Source organism: Watersipora subatra, chromosome 10, assembly GCF_963576615.1.
Source record: "Watersipora subatra chromosome 10, tzWatSuba1.1, whole genome shotgun sequence".
NCBI lineage: Eukaryota > Metazoa > Bryozoa > Gymnolaemata > Cheilostomatida > Watersiporidae > Watersipora > Watersipora subatra.
Window position 1 is genome coordinate 39303694 of NC_088717.1, and position 21056 is coordinate 39324749.

At 36.5% G+C, this 21056-nt stretch overlaps 1 protein-coding gene across 1 annotated transcript in view; it reads left to right on the plus strand.

The window, feature by feature from the left end:
• The first annotated feature begins 1141 nt into the window (after positions 1–1141).
• Positions 1142–21056, plus strand: part of LOC137405622 (protein KIBRA-like) — a 29920-nt gene continuing 10005 nt past the window's right edge. Inside the window, exons 1-12 of the mRNA XM_068091941.1 lie at positions 1142–1348; positions 3367–3473; positions 4741–4835; positions 13260–13374; positions 13848–14007; positions 14918–15015; positions 15200–15351; positions 16367–16521; positions 17227–17357; positions 17699–17831; positions 18030–18216; positions 19291–19527. Coding sequence (XP_067948042.1) covers positions 1221–1348; positions 3367–3473; positions 4741–4835; positions 13260–13374; positions 13848–14007; positions 14918–15015; positions 15200–15351; positions 16367–16521; positions 17227–17357; positions 17699–17831; positions 18030–18216; positions 19291–19527 — 1698 coding nt within the window. The 5' untranslated portion in view covers positions 1142–1220. The remainder of the gene's footprint in view (positions 1349–3366; positions 3474–4740; positions 4836–13259; positions 13375–13847; positions 14008–14917; positions 15016–15199; positions 15352–16366; positions 16522–17226; positions 17358–17698; positions 17832–18029; positions 18217–19290; positions 19528–21056) is intronic.

A 21056-nucleotide genomic window follows, 5' to 3' on the forward strand; every position in this document is an offset into this window, starting at 1 on the left:
GAAAATATTTAATTATGTCACACGCTTATGTTTCATCCACCTTTCCACCGGCACAATGTTGTTGATGGGGCCAGAGGTTTTCCATCACCAACCACTGTTAGCTATTTGCATTCAGTTTTTTGTCACCTGCATTCTACTAGACTGGCCAAGGCGCAATTTCTGCTGGGCTATTATTGGTCAGCCTTTGTTGATTTGTTATCCTCATAATTTTGGTGTGTCTTCTATTAGTTTAATTTTGTTCTAATAAAGCTATCTATATATGGGCTAGTGTTTGTTTACTTGCTGTTATGTTACAGTTGCGGCTGTCGATAATATCCACCTACAGTATAACCCAGATAAGGTGGATAGATAAAATTTGTAGAGCTTTTTTAATAACTCTTTTCTCACCTTTGCTCAATAAACCATAATTTACCGCCATGTATATTTTAGTGCTTTTGTATTTGATACAGCCATTGCTGCAACAACTGTCAAGTAAACCATTTTTGCAAAATCTTACATTTCTTAAGAGGGGGCAACTCTGCGGAAAAAGCTGCGTAAAAACGTCCTACCTGTGATAAAGATAATTATGGTGAAGAAACGAAAAAGGGTATTTAAAAAGTCAGACAAAATGATCGTGTTTTTGTTTACGCTCTGACAGTTCGCTATTGCTCACAGGCTAACAACAAAATCTATCCCAGCGAGCCAACTAAAGCAGCAAAAGCTAGTCGATATAACAAGCGTCAAACAATCGTAAAATATTTCACCTCAGCAATATACCGTACAAAAGCATTCGACGATCAGAGTATCAGTTTTAAGTAGGCTAAACTTAGTTGTACGGGTAGAACGCAAATACCGCCTTTACACAAAGTACGTAGTCGCTGACACTTCGACATTCCATTCCTCGACGTCATTCAGGAATGTGAGCTTATCAGGTAATAGAGGCCTTCGAAAGGAGTCGATAGAATCGTCAAAACATTGTATTAGCTAATTCATACATAAAACCAAAAATTAAGTTTGTATTTTAAAAAGATTACTTTCAAATCGATTTTTAATTTGTAAAAACAACAAAGACTTGTTTTAAAAGTTGTGAGTACCGGATGTGTTTGTACGCACCTTCAAAAGCCCCGCAACATTCTATTATGAAGCTTGTCAAAATGGTGGACCGAAGTAGTAACTTGCGTTGTTGTTAATGCCATCATTTACGCTGATCGCCTGTGCGCTTTTCTATAGATGGATTGGATATGTCTAAACCTAAACCCGAAGAGTTGCCACTACCTGCAGGCTGGGAACAAGCTCAAGATTTGGACGGCAAAGTATTTTATATAGATCACCGGACAAGAACAACAAGCTGGGTAAATCCTCGCGACAGGTAAATAGTGAGCCTATTCGATATTGTTTTAATGTATGCTACGTATTCAGTATTAATATAATTTTTTTGCCAACCAAACCAATAACACGTTTAGTAACGTCCTTAATTAATCTTGTTAAACCCACTCAATAACATTCATATACCGACTAGGCCCACTACTACATCCATTAGTCATCGAGTATACAAAAACACTTGAACTTTGTATGCAGGAAATGTTCGCTTTTCACCTAACAATTTATAAGAGTAGCGTAATCAAGTAATATCTATAATATTATTAACTGATATGTAGCAGCGTTGTCATATCCCAGCGACGGTGATATGCTTGTCAAATTTCTTACTGCGAAAACTAATTAGATGATATGTTCTAATGAGTTATGTTGGCAAAAATGTTTTTGTTTAGTTTATTTATATTGTTGAGGATAGATGGAGAGTACAGGAATATGAGGAATTATTTAACATCCATATTGTAGTTACATATTTTAGCTAAGGCAGAGCAAATAATGCTCTAAAAATTTAAATTTGAAATACTTCTCCAATATGGGTTTGCTCGATTAAAATTTTGTCTCCGTGGCTAAGCCATTCATATAATTCCTGCTCGATGCACTTTGTCCTACCAGAGGCCAGGATTTTATGTTCAACCTTGAACAGAAGTTTACCAAGAAAAAGAAGGGTTTTTTTTCACCTAACTAGGTCTTTTATTAGTAAATATATAATTTATATAACAAAAGCCTTTAATGCTATAAATAACGCCACAATGTTTCAATCTATAATGAATATTCATCTCTTGAACTGTGCATTAGTTCACTCTTTCAGACAAACATTCATTACTTTTAATGCAATTTGAGTATTTTGTTTTCTCATTTGCCTTTGAGAGATCAATGTTTTATCTAGGAGTGTGTTTGTGTTTCTGTGTAGGACACCAGTAGATCACATTTTAACTAGAACATGTAGATCAAGGTGCTAGCAAATGACATTAAAAACAAAGTTGGCAATGCATTACTTCATCAAGAAATGAATAGACTTTTTAGGCCTATTCTACTCCTCTATAAGTCAATAATTGGGTCCTTGCATTAGATGTTATTGTGAAAATGTTTATGAGAAACTTGAAACAAACTACAAAGCTAGTAAAAAGTGTCTTTGACGAGATTGTAGTGAAGGGCAAACAACTCCTTCTGTATTGCTGCTCAAAGCGTGAACCCTGAAATGTAATTTCCTTAGCGGTTATTAATACTTCATGAGTAGTTAGCTTCATTGTAGTTTTATGATCTCACGCAAGTTATGAGCACTTCGAGCTGTAATTCAGTTCTTTACCCGCAACTTCTTGACGGAAAGTTAACTATTTTTCATGAGCATACTTGCCATTCACTGTAAGACACTTTTTACACAGAGTGAAGCTATTTTGTAAAACACTAAAAATATTTTGTTTGCCGTCGATAATAGTGTGGAGTGTGTAGGAAACTAAAGGGAGCAGTAGTTCATTACTAATTGATTTCGTGCTAGGAAAGCGAAGAGTGATGGGCGCACTTGTTCTTGAATTCCTGTGGTTAATTGCATACCACAGCATACTACGAATCCCACTGGTGATATTTCCTATGAACTGGAATACCTCACCGCTATTGCCCAGCTATTGCCCATCATTGCTATCAGTCCATCTATCCATTCAACCCTATGCTATTCATTTCTGCGCTCCCTTTGTTTGCTGAAATATTTCAATATCTTACCCTTCATTGAGTCATGAATAGCTTTTTCATGTGAAAACCAAATACTCAGCTCACTGGACAGTGATAATCTTACCACATTCCTTTCAAGGCATGATTCTCTCATAGCTGGGCTCTTGGCTTGCTGATCAATCTCCCTCTTTATGGTAATATAAGGTCCGATCATGGCTTGCTATAGAAGCTTATCATTGAGATTGGCTCTCTGGGAGTTTAGGTTCTTATTTCTGTTAGTAGACAGATGTTGGCCTGTGTTGTGTCAATTTTTTTTTTTCTAATACAAAATGGGTTGGTGGTTTGCAGGACAACAAAACCTCAAACATTTGCTGAGTGTGTTGGAGAAGAATTACCTTTTGGATGGGAGAAGGTATTCAAAGACAACAATGTCTACTTTATAAATCACAACACTAGTAAGTAAGCTCTTGTACTATAACACATGTGTTCTAAATGCCATACAATTATTCTCACTAAAATACCACACATTTTTGTATCTGTATGCGTATTATTTGTTAAGGTTATCAGGCTGGATGACTAAACGGGCAGTAAAGTCTCTGTGTAGTAGTATTGTTGCCAAAGACTACCTCTTTGCTTTTAGGTTTTCAGATATTGTACCCTATCTTCTATAAGCAGTGCTTCCCTTTTCATTTCAATTGTCGAACTCTCTACTACTGACCAGTGCAATCTCGCCTGCTTGATTAGAATGTAACCAGAGACCTCGCAACGTAATAAAAAAAAGACATTTGAAATATATGAAAACTATTTTATTGGAAGACTATTCTACGAAGAGTCAAACATTTTAACATAGCCGCAACATGTGAACGAGCTCACTTTATGATATTTGACTTTTCTCTTGCCTCTTCTCTACTATTATTTGATCAAAACGTCATTCGTTGTGGGTGAGTGAAATGCACAGATGGTTTTCAGGACTGATGGCGTTATGATATTTATTTTCTATGTATAGTTGAAATGAAAATCCATATTCGCGTAGCCGAGTTGTTGCAAATGGAACTAGAATTTTCAATGCTCATTTCGGGAGAGTTCGATAACCAGTCTTCACGATTAATGTCGCGATTGATGCAAACAACAGCTGCATCCCTTAGTTGTATGAGCTCCCTTAATTGGGAAGACATGATTATAGCTTTCCTCCAAACAAAATATTCGGGCAACCCTTTCATTTAATAGGAAACCTTTGCTTACAACAGTTTTTGGTAAACTCAACCTCGGGTTCACCTGCACTCTTTAGCTTGATTGTAATTCAATGATTGTATCTTAGGGCTGCTTTACTATTAGCAACTGACTTTCAGTATGTGATATTGACACAGACAGAGCAAGCCTTCGATTCAAATATCTAGCTATATATTCCTGTTAAGATTATTAATGCAGCTTATTATAATACTGTACGTTGCAATTCATTCCAGTATGGCTTCTATTAGCCATTCCTATGACATGACACATGACTGGACTCCATGGTTAGTAGGGCTTATGATTAGCTGATGATAGTGTGAGTCATTGATTGGCCTGGGCAGAAAGACTTTGTTATTGTATTTGTACTTTAGTAACTTGGATAGATTAGTAGTTACTAGCATATATGTTACGATATTGTTTGCGATACTAATCTGAATCGCTAAACAGAAGTCTAGAATACATAGCTTAACCGTCTGATTTCTCAAATATTAGGTCAAACACAGTTGGAGGATCCATGTCTGGAATGGAGACGCCGACAACAGGAAATGCTCTCAGAATATCTTATCTCAGCTAATGATCAGTTGCAGGTGAGGAACTCTTGCAGGGCACCACCAGCCCTGCCTCTTTTCAGATGGATTGTAGCAAATGTGATCCAGTCGTATCTAATGCTCATGTGTTTTAGTGGATAAAAAACCAAATAAGTAGCAATTATTTTTAAATCAAGTTGGTTCTAAATACAGATATCTTCAAGTAGTTAAGCTAGTGTCTCTAATCAAATATTGTGTACATTATTTCTAGCAAACTCTGTTCGGTATGGCCGTATTAAAAAGGTTTTGCTGCGGACTATCAAAACCTATTTAACTCTTCAGATTTGTCTACTCAATGCAGTTACTTTGAGGCAAGCCTACACAAATCGATATAGTTGTTGTTACTCCAATCTCGATGCAAATCTTTAGTATTGCTGAGAAATAATCTATCAACTTGAGTTTTTGCCTTCTTATAAATTTGACAATGCATTGTACTTCCATAGATGGCAAAAACTCGCTTTTAAAGGTTTAACAAAGCTAGGCCAACATAAAAGTTTTGACATTTTGCGTGAAACAACCCTATTGCCTTAGCGAGGAAGTGTCACAAACATTGAGACGTGGGCTTTCCCTTTACCGATAAAATAGGACCTTAGACTAGATAATCTTTTTATGAGTCTTGAATAATGAGGACAAGTGATGCCTTGATTCCTGTGTCAATCAATCAGTTTTAATTATCATAGAGTGAAGAAGCCTTTAAAAGTCATGTATTTATATAGAATTCTGGTTTGAGGTTTATTTTGACTTAACTTCTGGGCAGTTTTATCAACTAAAAAGTCAATTTATTGTCTACTTGGAGCCATTAAATTAGTCTTTCCTGGACATTAAATTTGATTTTATGACTGCTATCATCCGAATTTAATTTCAGTTTTCAGTTCTCTGACTTTCAACTGAAATTAAGAGGATTATGAAATGTAAAACACTGTCGTATTGCATCTATTTTTATAGATTGTTGGAGAAGGTGTAGTACACATTTCAATCGATTTATTATGTGCTATTTGACTTACATGCTGGTAAAATGGAATTTATAGAGTTTAAAAATTGTTTCAAGCTACTTGACCATGTGTTATATATAGTCTGGTGCTCTGAATCGTTTAACATTCTGTAAAACGAAATGGTGCCTCTGAAAACCTCAAGCACCGAGTTTGATCTGGGATTCTTGTAGAGGTTCCAGACAACTTATTCAGCGTTCAAAAATTTAGTAACTTGAGCGCTGCAACATCGCTATTACCATCGCTTTTACCATAACCCTGCAGCATGAAACGATAAAAGTTCTAGAACATGTTGTTGAGAAATGATTCCAACAAATCATTCTTTACTCAATGACGCTTTCTCTCAACTTCATTATCCAGGTTCTAATTTGAGAGTTGTATTACACTGTTATAGGCTGACCATAACTAGTTTACGTAACAAACTCTGCTGCTGATTTACATTTAGAGTTGAAGTTATAACTAATAGTGGATTAAACCAAGCCAGTTGTCAGTTGTCACATTTTATTGTAAGTTTTTCTGTCTGAGCCGATGAAAGCAGTACAGAAGCTTGTCATCCAGTGCCTTCCTCTGCGTGGAAAGTGTTAATATGTATTTCAAAATGTGTCAGCTAACGAAAGTTAACATAGATAATAGATTTATGACATGCTTGTAGCTATGTACCTTACTATGGCACACTTGTAGACATGTGCCTTACTATGGCATACTTGTAGACATATGCCTTACTATGGCATACCTGTAGACATATGCCTTACTATGACATACTTGTAGTTATGTACTTTACTATGGCATACTTGCAGACATGTGCCCTACTGTGGCATACTTGCAGCTATGTACTTTACTATGGCATACTTGTAGATATTTACCTTACTATGGCACACTTGTAGACTTGTGCTTTACTATGGCGTACTTGTAGACATGTGCCTTACTATGACATACTTGTAGACATATGCCTCACTGTGGCATACTTGTAGCTATATCTTTTACTATGGCATACTTGTAGATATGTTCCTTACTATGGCATACTTGTAGCTATGTACTTTACTATGGCATACTTGTAGACATGTGTCTTACTATGGCATACTTGTAGCTATATACTTTACTATGGCATACTTGTAGACATGTGCCTTACTATGGCATACTTGTAGCTATGTACTTTACTATGGCATACTTGTAGACGTGGGCTCTACTATGGCTAAAACTAATCACTGTAGTCTTCATTGATGAAGCTTTCGTTATCTTGTCTATTATGCATGGTTCCTCTGCCGAATTTATGATTACCTTCTCACAAAGATTACTACTATCTCTAGATTATGGACAATTTTATTATTGTTCATGCTCAAATAACAGATATTACTCAAAAAAGTATAGGGTGAACATATTTCAAGTGTCAGCCATTTCTTTCTGAGATAGAACAAATGGAGTTTGACACCGTATTGTCTCGTGATTGTAAGCTACTTGGGGGTAAGACAAGTCCAACATAGTGTCATTTGATTGTTAAATTCATACACTCAATTGACTAACTTCCTTCATGTATAGATATCCACTTGACCTGACATCATCATCAGTTATTCAGCTATGGCAATCGTAAGCACAGCTGTACTTGAAGCTATATAAACACAAAGCTTTCCTTTGATCATTATACCATCATTTAGTTTACAAGTGTGACTTTCATCCAAGCACTCATAAGTAAAAAATTTCTTTTTTTAGCACCACAATTCCCCAAGGCGATTCATTACTTTACTAGAATACAGTGACATTCGTAGCAGCTGAATTAGGTTTAAAATAATTTTTTTATGTTCAAAGTCTTGGTATCAAATTTTATATTTTAAACATAGGATTATATTGCTAGTTGTTCAATTTGGATGTAAATTGTGTTGATTTGCTGTTATTAATTACGCACTTGGAAAATTTTTAAATTCATCTGGAATTTATCAACAAAACAGAAGTAATTATCAAAGAGAGCTTCACAAATATTTAGAACTATCATGAAGGATTGCTCTACTATTACTGTTATCACAGGTAGAGGTTAAATTAGTCCAAATATTGAAAAAAGCCTCTCCAAGCTTGTACTAAACAGTGATATATTAAGTGAACACATTTAAAACACTATTGTTTGTGCACGAAGCAAAATCTACCTGCTAGCACATGTCGCCACTCTATATCAGACCATTGGACAATTGTTTGAACACGTTTTCATGCTTTTCTTGTGTTTGTCTGTTATGTTAGAACTTATTAAAATTGGCTATGGATGATATGCATTGCTATGAATGGATTATAAAACATTGCGGTTAGCTCTGATTGGTTGAACAAAGGGTTGAAGATTATGCACACCTGCCAATGCTTGTTGCACACCTGCTAGCGTTAGTTACCAATAGCTGCTCACTCGAGAAAAGATGGCTGCTTGTTACCATGAATGAAGAATAAATTTTCATGCTCAATTGTAATCAATAAATGAAGGCCCTCTTGACAAGCATGTAAAGCATATTTTGCATAGGTGAGGACATGCATCTTGCTTAATCCACCTAATAATGATAAACGTTACACTTTTCATTGATATATATTACACATACTGTTTAATGAATGCAAACTCGCCACGTCTATAAATAATGTATAAGCTATCAACATTAAAGGCTAGTCTACACCTACCGACGAAGTATATTATTTGCATAGCCAATACGTATTTGATGCGTTGTTTTGAAACGAGCATGTTAGTCAACATCACTACTAAAACGGACACATTTGTGAGCGGTAGAAATAGTTGATTTCAATAAACGCAGTACCATTTTCATTTTATTCATTTCTCGTGTATGCTGGTTTCGCTTAAGATTCGCTTCTAGGCGACGATGGTAACATGGCTTCACACAAACAATTATTCATATATGAAACGATATATTTTCACTTTAACAGTAATATGAAGGTTACTAGGATTAATTGAGAGTGTTCATAAAACATCTCAGATAGTTCTTTAGATAATTACACTTTTTGAAACCCGATTTTTAAATAATTTAAATTATGAACCCGAATAATATTTGTACTTGGGTGTGTAAATTGGTAACATGTAGCAGTTTTGCTTGTGCAAAGATGTAGCAATGCAAGTCGTTGCATAAACATTATTATTATAGTAAATTGTTAATACATATTAGATAATATCATCAGAAAATCAAGCAATGAAGTTGAAGTGATTTGATGGCTGCGGTAATTCTCATTGGCCAATCTATTTGTCAACAGGACGAATCATTTTTTATCGTCGGTATGACTAGCCATTGCAAAAATGTAAGGAATGCACTTGCTGTACATGTCGTTGATTTATATTGCAGCCAGTATATTATATATATATATACATGTATATTACTTGCACTTACTGCAACATTTGGTAGTATTAAGCATCTAACTTTGTCTTGGCTGGGAAGTATTGATAAAAGTTTTGCTGGTGTTAGCATTTGTACTCCCATTACAGTGCACCCTCGAGATACGATGTTAATTCGTTCTAGAGTTGGCATCGTATGGTGAAAAATTCGTATATCGGGGTATAAAGACCATTGTAATTATACAATGCAAGCATCCCCTGGTAAAAATCGTCAATTTTGTTTATAAAAATGTGTACATATTGACAATTAGCAACAAAATAGTATGTTAACTTTAGTAATTATAGTTACCTACAGTAACTGTATTGTATTTAGTGTATTTTAATGGTTATGATCTGCAATAAAACGCAAAATTATGTGTGTACCAAATGTAGTACGTACGGTAAGTTCTTGCCTTCAAAAGGTACGCATAACATAAACTTTGAATTTACTTCAAGTAAGTTTAGCTTGCTAAGCCTACACTTAAAACTAAGTTTTAGTATGTGTTTTGAACTATTTTACTGAATTTCAACTTTTTATTACGAAATTTTATCCTTCAGCAGTTCCTATCTTCACTTTCACTATAAACTTTAGCCTACCTGGTTGAAATCTTTTTCGACCTAAATCAATAAGGTCGAGCGGTGCAGTTATAGAAAGCGGCCTCTCGCACACTTGACCATTTAATGCCTACCGAAAAGAAAAATAAGATTATATTTTCTATACTGGACGTACATACCTTTGGAGTAACGTAGCTGGTACATGTAGCGGGTAAAGCAGAGAGGAGGCAAAAACGTATCAATGCTAATTATGGTGCTGGACACTTGAAAATAAATTTAAAACGTAATGAATTGGAATTTTTAGCACGCTAAAAGAAGGTGTCCATTCCTGTCCAATTTTTCTGCGGAAAAATTGATGGTGCAATGCAGAAAATTGCTAGCTAGCGCTTGTAAAAGTATCCAGAGAATGTGGTACAGTAGTTTGTCTTGTATGAAATGTGCACAAGAATCAATGTAACCATACATACAAAGTTTGTACGTATTTATACCCTATGGGGGGACAGGGCTTTAGCAAGTTTCAGAAAGTAATGTGGATGCGTCAACTATCTTGAGTAGCTAGTTATATGAGTTACATACATACGATGAATTGTATTCACGTAGAAGATAACAAGCCCATATGCAAAGACATGGTTAAACAAGAAAATAAAACATAAAATCAAAAGGAAACAAATAAAATGAATAAAATATGAAAAACATGCCACACAAGAAATAAATAATATATATTATACATGCATTGTTTTAATGTACCAGTCCACATCAGTAAATTAAACACTTGAAACATTTCTGCGAATGTGGGATTTTTTGCATCTTCTGCATCCTCGCCTTTACAAAATGGTTGCTCCTTTTGAATGCTGATCGCGTGCATGAACTAGCTCATTCAAATCTTCAGTTGGAAGCTCTTTCTTGTGCTTGCTTTAATGGAGTTCTTGTTTTAATAATAATTGCAAATGCTGATTGGTTGCGATCATATTCCTTGACAATGTTAATAATACGGGTCCCTTCTTCTTATTTACGACATCCAACATTGTTGACATAGAAATCATTTTTTCTTCGTTTTGTAACGTTTGTATCGGTATCAGATTCCATAGATAACGAATTAAATGTAGATAGTTGTAGTTATATACGTATGCTGACTTGAAAGTTTATAGTAAAAGCTATAATAACGCTGCAAATGAATATTTGCTCTCGCTTGTGTATTTTACACGAAATTTTCCACGCGGGCATGAGAGAAGTCGATCATCGTGTCTCTTCTAAACGTTCTAAGAACGTTTTCGGCAAACTATATTTCGGTGTCTTTTTTATTTCGACGCGTGTTATAAGCACACCGGCGGCCAAATTTTTCCTCGGGCGAAACTTTTTCAAATTCGTATGGTGAAATAAAATTCGTATAGCGAGGTGAAGATATCACAATATTTGACTTCGTAAGGTGAAAAAATCGTATATCAGGGTAATCGTTTCTCGAGGGTGCACTGTAATTTGTTTTCTTACTAAAATCTCTCCCACTATCATGATGCATTGATGTAGAGAATGTGGCTGGTTTCCCATAACATGCCTCCACCTTACCAGCATGTGTTACCACCACCGTTTAAGGCTTAATAGACTTGACTGGAATGTCACACCTTTTTGAAGCGTCAGAGTTGACCTTTTATCTATCACTCAGGTTCAGTGATAGCATCTTGAAAGTTTAACTGTCTAGAGAGTAAGCCTTATCTTTTCATTAATCTAATTGGGATGTTTTATTAAGTAGACATGTATTGACCATAATTAAATGTGTATTCTCTCTTCAAAAGGATAAATTCTCGGCTGGGGTCAAAATTTAAGGCGTTGGGAATTGTGAGAAGCATGTAGGCTTCTATAGGCCTGGAGTGACCGCTCCATCACTCCATCAAGCTCATTGAACGCAAAAAAGGCACAAAAATTTTTTCCAGATTATTCTTACATACACATTTCACTTGCTAGGACTTGTTTTTGTTTGATTTGCTTGTGATTTTAATATATGTAAACTCTACATACAGTATTCTATTACCGTGTTTACTTGGGCTGCTAAGCAGGTGCCCCTAATACCAGATGTCGGACAATCCACAAAAATTAGTAAAAGCTAATTTTTTAGTTTCATTCCTTACTTTGCAACCACTAAGCCTCACGAGTGTTCGAAATGCTAACATTTCATTCAGATTCTGAGAGTGGAATATATGTCCTGGAGTTACAGAATTTTTCAATCAAAGAAATATATTTTTTAGTTATGTTAATAAGTTTATGCTAAGTCAAGCTATAAGCTTGGTGTCTGACATTGCCAATAAATAACCTTAAACACGTCGCACTTTCTGCTGAACAAAATAGCACATTATAACAAGGTCTTTCGCTGTACGTTCATCACAAAAGACTGCCTTATAAACTGAAGAGCAGTGGTGTGCACAACTTGATTTTCAAATGGAACAGTCCTACTCCTGGATCACCTACTTACAGGTGATCCAATTAGCCGCTAGTTTGCAGAGCACTCCAGACATTCTGTTTTCAGGCATCAGGTGGTTTGTAGAGTGTTCCGATGCGGGTCGTTCCCAAACAATCATGTAACAACTGTAATATACATTTTGCAAAGGGTTTAAGCAGTATAGTTGCTTGCGCCTTTGCCCTTTGGTGGTTTGTTAGAATGTTGATGGTTATAACACGATCACTCTCACAGCGTTGGTTTATAAGCTAACTGACTTTTATTTGCATGTTATGATCAGGTTAGTACATGTGTGGTAAACCAGCCATGCTGTGAACCGCCAAAGCTAAACAGTTGGTCTCTCATTTTATATACAGGCCATACAGGTCGTGCCAGGTCGGGTTAAGTTTTATGTACTTTAAAGTCAAATCGTTATGATCAAATCTTCCTTATGCAACCCTGTTGGTTTTATGCAACAAACCACAGTCATTCAACCACACTTCCTCCCTGCTGGAGTCGTTAGAAACTATCACTGCACCTTAGTCGGCTATCATACTACTGGCTCTCAGCGTTTTTTTAGTAAGGAGGGTAGATAACTCTGGCTGGGCTCAAGTTTACTGTGCATCTACGGGAAATGGTTGACTGGACAGATGGTTTAGCTCTTATTTCTTTTGTCCAGTAATACAGTTAAAAGTTTATTGTTTATTCCAAATCTTATATGGACCTGGTTTGTCCTTTAATGATTGTTTGACATACTTTCTAATTTAGTGAGATGCTGGCAAACTACTATAAAAAGTAGTTGTAAAATATGGTGGGCTGTAATAGGTGCTCTTTGTTAACAAGCTTAATGCGGTAGATTGCATATGATAGTGTTATGTAGGGTTCAGGTCCTGCTGGTTTGATTGAAGGCGAACTCGTTTACCTAGTCTAACCGATTGTTCGTGGTGAGACCCTAGTACTTTGTGAATGTTTAGAGGCGGTACCTTACAGGTTTTTGTTTGGACAGGTAATGCCTTTTCTAGGTTAAATATATTGACAGGTAGGTAATGCCTTTTTTAGGTTAAATATATTGACGGGTGGGGGTTACTAAGTTTTTGTGTTTTTAGGTGAGGAAGGAGATTGTCGAGGTGAAGCAACAGCAGCTGAACCTTGCAGAAAATGAATACAAACAGTTGAAAGACATGGCTGGGCCAAGTAGTAAATACACATCTACATCTAGCTGTAAGTGTCTTTGGCCTTGACCACAGGCTAGCTTTATAGAGTCTGCAGCATCACAGCTTCCAATAGTTCTCTCTTGTTTATTATTGTAGCTGACCAGGATCTAGAATCTTTTTTGATTATTTTTATATGTAACAAACTCTGAATGGACAAGATGAAACTTGCTATGTTGGTCCCGTGGCATATTACATGCTAGGAAGGTTTTACAGTTTGTCCAGCAATAGGTCAAACGAGTTCCTTCACTTCAGGAAGCTCGCGGAGCAGTTTTTCGATTTCTATGGGAGACATTGATAGTGAAAAACACTGCTAGTTTAGTAGTAGAAGACTTAGTCAAATATGTGATTAGGATGAAAAATTGAAATCCAGCAAGACTAGTCTATTATATGGAATATGTTATACATGTTTATGATCGATCACGAAGACGGCAGTGGCTGAAGTATTAATATAAGGTGTACAACTATCAGGTTTTGTTACAGTATCATCAGTGACAAGCACGGCGTCTGTCAAGCATGATCGTGACTTACTCAAGGCTGACATCGCTCTTGCGAAGAACCGACTATCTCGTCTCAGCCGAGAGTTGTCAGACATGAAGTCTCAGATGAAGCTGAACGAGTCGGGAGTAAAGACACTACAGCAGTAAGTGAATTATGTTTCATACATGTACATGTATATGATTCATCACATATTGCAAGATAAGTAGGTGTCATAGACACGGGTCCAGTGTCATTGGGGTTCATGCGAGGGCTGTTGTAGTCGAGCATAGTCTCGCTCCCCTACTCCTGGTCTAGCTACTCTAAAATTTACGCTATGGTTCGCATGAACAGATCTCAAATTAATACGGGTAGATTTTCCTACCTTTTGTTTGCAAGCATTTCCTATTTTATCTTTGAAGATCTTTCTATATGTGCGCATTATTTACTGATTTCCAACAAACAAGAGGTATTAACTTGTGTGTTTTTATATCATCTACATGTATGTGACTGGACAGACATAAACATTGTTTTAAAAACAACATATTGGTCCATTTATATTCAATGCTAGGCTGTGAAATATGTGTGAACCATGCTTATCTCTGTTGTATCATTGTCTCTTTGGAATGAAGAGGTGCTTCAAATGTTGCCATGCGGAAATACCCTATAGTGAACCAGTTATGTTTAAATATCTTATAATTGGAATTCTGCCACTTGACATTGGTGGAATGAGATATCATCATTATTGAATGTGTGAATGGTGTTTTTTCTACCAAAATAATCATAGTGTAACCCTGTATTAACTAGAGATGCACTTCATTATACGATAGCCATCAAGAAGTGTATGTTTCACTCACTATAATTATAGCCACTTCACTTGAATCGTGGTACTGCATAATATGACCATGTCTTTAATTACATGAAGGCTTCTTTTTCTGGTGTCTTAGTCAGCATGCTGTTTAACCAGTTTGTCTTTTAAGTATCGCTGCTCTCTGCTTTGAAGCTGGGAAATCGCTGATGATCAGTGGCACAATGAGCATAGATGCTCTCATCGGCTTGATCACTTTGTGTTACAGAGTCAATGAGCGGATGTGCAATGGACAGCAGTACAGCTCAAGGGAAGCCAATGAAATACTCAATGAGATTTATCGAATAAAGCAATCGTTACTCTCCGGTAAAGAAATTCTTGGCCTTTATATCATAATTTTGATACTATTTCTACATGTCAAGTTAATATGTTGTGGCCTATGTAATAATGCCTTTAGTACAACTCGGTTAGGAATTTCATACGTAATAAATTATTTATATTTTGTTTTGTTTATAATTTTCTTTTCTAAATTGACTACTGCATGATGCAGGTGAAGAGGAGAAAAGAAATCTGATGGAATCACTAGGTAAACTCAAAGATGACTTCTTGTTAAAGAAACTACAGGAGGATTCTAGTATGCCTGATCTCTATACTGGCCTCGATAACTTGACTGCGCTATCCAGTAGGGACATCAGCGGAGAGGTGCGTGTGTGTATATATTATCAGTGTAGAGATGCCCCTTAGATTCGGGCTTGGTTTTTTCAATAGTCTCAAGTGTTATAGCATTTCTGTCAGTGCACTGTTGTTAGTTCCCAGACCACAAATACATGTGGCTAAATGTAAAATGCTTGTTTTACTGTAATTTTAAAAGTTTTCAATAGAAAAAAACCTGCTATCGCAGAACCTTTAACAATGAATTTTCAAAGTTGAATATCAAAGACACTTGTGTCGTTATGACATCCCTCGTAGGTTGAAGCAAACAGCTGGCCTTTCTGCTAGCTCATATATACTGAGCATCACGTAGCTATATATCTATGATGGCTTCATGGGACAAGTCTCTTTTATAACTGGTCTCAGGGTTGTTTCATGCCTATTTATTTGTTTTGAACTAGTTTGGTTTGTTGCGTGAACTGACAGATAAGACTGAGAAGACTTCCTACCACACACTATATCCGGTGATAATTTCTTACCAGATGCATCGGTTTTCATACATGACTTCATAACAGCTTGAAGTTGTTCAAAAACTAGACACCCTATTTTATCACTCTAAAGACCAAACTAGTCAGACTTCTTTGACAAATTTTGACATTTGCTTGCCTATACCCACAAACAAGCATATATCACTTATATATATTCGCCAATGTCGAACAAATTTAATTGTAAAATAAGTTGGTGGGTCTGATCTACGCTTGCGCTCTAGCATTGCATTAGAATGTTAGGAACCATAAGGGTGTCGCTAGTGAACTAGAATACGAAGATTGCTTGCAATTTCAGTTTTTGTTTGTTTTACTAAATAGGCTAAACACACATACTTTAATTTCTCTAAAGGCATAGTCAACTTGTGACAGTGAATCTGGTTTAATTTGTTTTGCCCAAAGTCTACAAGCAACTTTGTGTGCGAGGAGGAAGTATGAGTGAAGATGATATTTGATGAAGGCTCATTCAGTTATTTTTTTGATATTTCCTAAAATCAATTGTTAACCTGTGTCACTTACAGTTCATTCCAGCCAACAAGCGTATTGCTGACATGGCACGGCTACGACTACAGTATGATGAGGCGAGGCGCCGAAGGGTTGATCTCCAGAAGAAACTTGCATATATAGAAGACAGTCAGACTCACGAAACTGACAACGGAATGTGTGACCATGATAGGTGAGTCACTAGACCATGCGTTTGACTATGATCTTCTAGTAAACTCAGTACCGTAGCTTGCAGTACTCTGTCTTTTATTCGACTCGCATGGCCATTAGAGTCGCTCCATCTTTTTCCAAATATTTGTAAGCCAGCCTCATAAAGGTTTTTAGTGGAGTGTTGAAATGGTTTTATCATTATTAATTCTTCTTGCTTTATTTTAAAAACAAAACAAGTTTGGGTCAGTCAGAACTATTTATGATTTCATGTTGTTGGTGAGCATAAGAAGGGTACCGTGAAACACAGTATAGGTTTTATGATTTCATGTTGTTGGTGAGCATAAGAAGGGTACCGTGAAACACAGTATAGGTTTTATGATTTCATGTTGTTGGTGAGCATAAGAAGGGTACCGTGAAACACAGTATAGGTTTTATGATTTCATGTTGTTGGTGAGCATAAGAAGGGTACCGTGAAACACAGTATAGGTTTTAAAATGTGAAACAAAACATTTGCAACTATTTCTGCAGCTGTGTAAGACTACGCGTTGACTATTTCACTTAGAATAATGCTCGGCCTGCATGTTTCAATCCAATAAATTTGATGACTATTGCTACACCCTGCTATTCGCAATAGATTGTGATGCGAAAAAGTTTTAACGAAATCCGATGTTTCATTCCAATCGAATTGATGTTTTATTATCTAATCATATTTTCACTTGTTGTGCAGAATTATGCTCATTTCGGAGAAAGAACAGCTATTGAGTGAGCTCAAGACATTGAGGTCTTCAAAAGATAAATCTCCGAGAGAGAAATCGGAGATACGAGAGCAAATCATTAGGTTAGATGAAGAAATTAAAGGTGAGTTTAGACATTATATTGTGTACACGGTGAACAGGGTGAACGGGGATCTCTAGCTCAACAGACTGTTCTTTGATTTCTAGTTTGAAATGATAAAACTGTTGCTACTATCTGATGCTTTGCTCAGACGAACACGCTCAAGGCAAATAAATTGCACTGCATTTTCTCTATGCCAATAGTTCCTGTCAAAACTAAGGCTACCCCCTGTTGGCTGAATAAGAATATGTCTCGGTCTTTTTATAGAGCTATTAGGGAAATACATGGACTGAGTTACATTGCTATGAATTTAAAAAGAAACTAGCAGGTGTAATGACTTTCTATTGATTTTCCTGCTGTTGCAGCGGCTCGTGCCATCGGTCACAATTTAATCAGCGACAGATTAAAACAAGACGAACGAAAACAGGGAGTGATCCAGCAGCTGAGTGATGCGGCTCGTCTCACAACCCAGCTCGAAGCTCAGTTCAAGTGTCTCGGGTACGCACATTGTTTCCTGCTTGTACGTAGAATGAATTTTCACACAAAGCTCACCTATAGTTACTGCGCAGGTTTTAAATCCCCGTGAGATTCTAGGCTTTCTTAATGATTATAAAGCATTTTTAAAGAGTGCTGCATTTTCAAGCAATGGTTTTTTTCTACCGATTTCACAATGTTTCATCTGCTTTTTCGTTGCAGCATGTCTATAAGTTCCCTCAGCTCATCGTCTAGCCTTGGATCACTCAGTTCTCTGGGTTCTCTGGCAAGCAGCAGGGGCAGTCTCAACTCCTCCTCCTATAGCGACCTCTATTCCTCGCAATCTCAGGCTTCCAGCGAGACAAGTCTTCCTGACTTGCAGCGGAGGTTCGACAAACTCACCACTCAGGTTAGTCATTTGATTCGCTGTCCCTTTTTGATGGTGCGTAATTAAAAGCTCTAAGTAGCAGGGCTTTCAGAGACCTGCTTTTCTAGGCCGATTTCAGCCAATGATCAGTCTGATTGCAGTAAGTATCAAAGTTGCACCAATATAAACGTTTGTGACGGAACTTCTACGTTTGTCTGTTCCAGTGGTACATAGGGCAAGTTATCAATGCACTTGTTTCTGGTTTATTAGCTACTGTTAAAACTTTTGATTAAATGCCAGTCGTTATTTTCACGCACCAACTATGAATCATCAAGCGGCGAAACACGCTTCTACTGGAATTCAAGACTGAAACCTTGCTTGTAATGGATCCTCTATAGAAAAAGAGAAGCCAATCATACGTTAGAAAATAGTACCGAGTATTCACATTTACTGTTTCTTGTCTCACGTCTCATATTATGTTATAACAGTTCAGTTTACTCAAACTTATAATATCGATTAGTATTATATATTAACATCTATTATCTGCAACTTATAATTAAAGAGTTTCGGTAAAGTGAACATCATTTGTATTCTCACTATAAAATTTTCACTATTTAAATCTAGGGAAAACCATTTGAAGTATATATCTATTTTATAAGTTGATTAGGTGCAGTTGGTTGAGCTTTAATTTTTTATTACTAAATGTTTAAAACTAACATCTAAAGCGAAACTCATGGGTAATTAATTATTTGTCCTCTTATTCGATTTTGGTTGTTTTGTTTCCTACATCCAGTTTATCTCATCAATTCGCTGCACACCCAGTAGCTTTTATCCTGCATATCAAGCAAGCAACCTGTCAAGTGTCACGCGCAAACAAGGTTAATCTGCTTTTACTCCGTACCATTTCTGCTGGCAGATGTCACTTTGTGGTTGTTGGTGCCCTCAGGCTGTGCTCTATCCGGCTATAAACAGTTGTCAAGAACTTGGCTGTTTTTTCACCAATGGTGTTAGATGGTTTGTCACTTCGGCTGTCATGGTCCAAGTATTGGCAGCTGTTGTTAGCATACCAAGATACACCAACAGGTCTACTGATCTAGGTATTGATCATGATTGCAGTGTCCTCCCTCCAGCATCAATCAAATGGTTGAAGCTGCCTACACAAATATCGCTCCGCCTTCCAGCGGTTCACAGTCGTCTCCTGGCAGCAGCAACAGCCTGCATAGTCTTTCCCCACCTGTCTCTCCTTACGATGCAGGCCCCCCTCCTACATATCAGCAACACCTTAACATGGTGAACAGGAAGCGCACAGTTCTTCCTGTTGCCAACAACCCTGCCAGTGTTGCTGTCAATCAGGTGAGTGAGTGATAGGGTGCCTTTTGTACAAAACAAATTTGTAATTGCATATGAGTAGCTCTGACGTTGTTCTCTTTTGTAAATGACACGACACGCCAGTCTGATGACATTTATTTGATGGTCTGCATGCCTAAATCTAGTTGTAGGTGATGTTACTTGTCAAGATTGGTGATTGACCAGCAGCCTTTAACCATCATTATCCTATATTTTATTGGTGTTAGGTCTGTGAACATCTTTCAAGGTTGAACACCCTCCGTATTGCACTCTCTATTCACCAACATGCAAATATATGTGATGAGAAATTACAGTCAACAGTCGATTTTTGGTCACCTCAACGTTTGATTTTTTGAAATCTTGCTGAATTATTTTCTCTGCATATAAAGTACATTCCAGCATACAGTGTACAATCTCTAAAATTTCTTGAAACATGACATTATTGTTAGTATATATAAAATTAAAAATATAAAATAAAGTATATTAAATTAGGCTAAACTATATTTAGAGTAAGTTGCCATCCCTGTTTTTATCACCCACTTTACTATCGATCTCACACGTTGGTGAGCCTACACTTCCTGTTTACTTGTCACTAAGGGAGGGTGACACTACAAGTATTACTTTTACTGATTTCATTAATTTTCTTTTTATATATAACTCGGATTTATAACATAGTGTTCTTACATAATTTTATATAATGCTATGGTTATATACTATACATAATTTTATATAATGCTATGGTTATATACTATACATAAGTTTATATAATGCTATTGCTATATACTATACATAAGTTTATATAATGATATGGTTATATACAGTCAAACATGGATAACTCGAACTTCAAGGGACCGAGCAAAAGTGTTCGAATTATCAGAGCGTTCAAGTTATCAGAGCACTGTCACAAGTCCATATATTTACTTATTTATTAGTAGATACATGTACATATACAAATTATAATATAAATCAAAAGCACAAATGGCTTGTTTCAAATTAAATGCTTCTAATGTAAAGTTTAAAACGTTTTCATGAAAAAGTATAGAGATTTTTCTATCACTTGAGATTGGTTTGTTGTTTGAGGTGATGTTATTGCCAGGACGTTTTTCAGATTGACATTGGCAAAACTTGATCGTTGTTGAAATGCTCAAAAGAAAAGACATTTTTTTCTTTTGGGGTTTTACCCACGATCAATTTTGCCGTTTTTTCTTGAAGTTTATGCAGATTACCTTACTTTACCTGGGATTCGTTAAGAGCAACACTCCGAGGCAGTTCAATTAGAAGTTTTACGAGGTTTTACGGTACATTCTATATCACTCACGCTTTTTTAATAGATACTTATTGAATGTACACACGTATTCTGTGTTTAGGTCAAACGATGAATAGTTTTTTGTAGCTCAGACAACGTATACGTTTAATTACACCAATTTTAAGACGTTTTAAACATTCAACATTCCGACATTGATTCAACACGGAATCAACGTCGGAAAACTATTCATCACGGGCTAGCCGGGTCACGCACTCAAGGATTTTCGCCA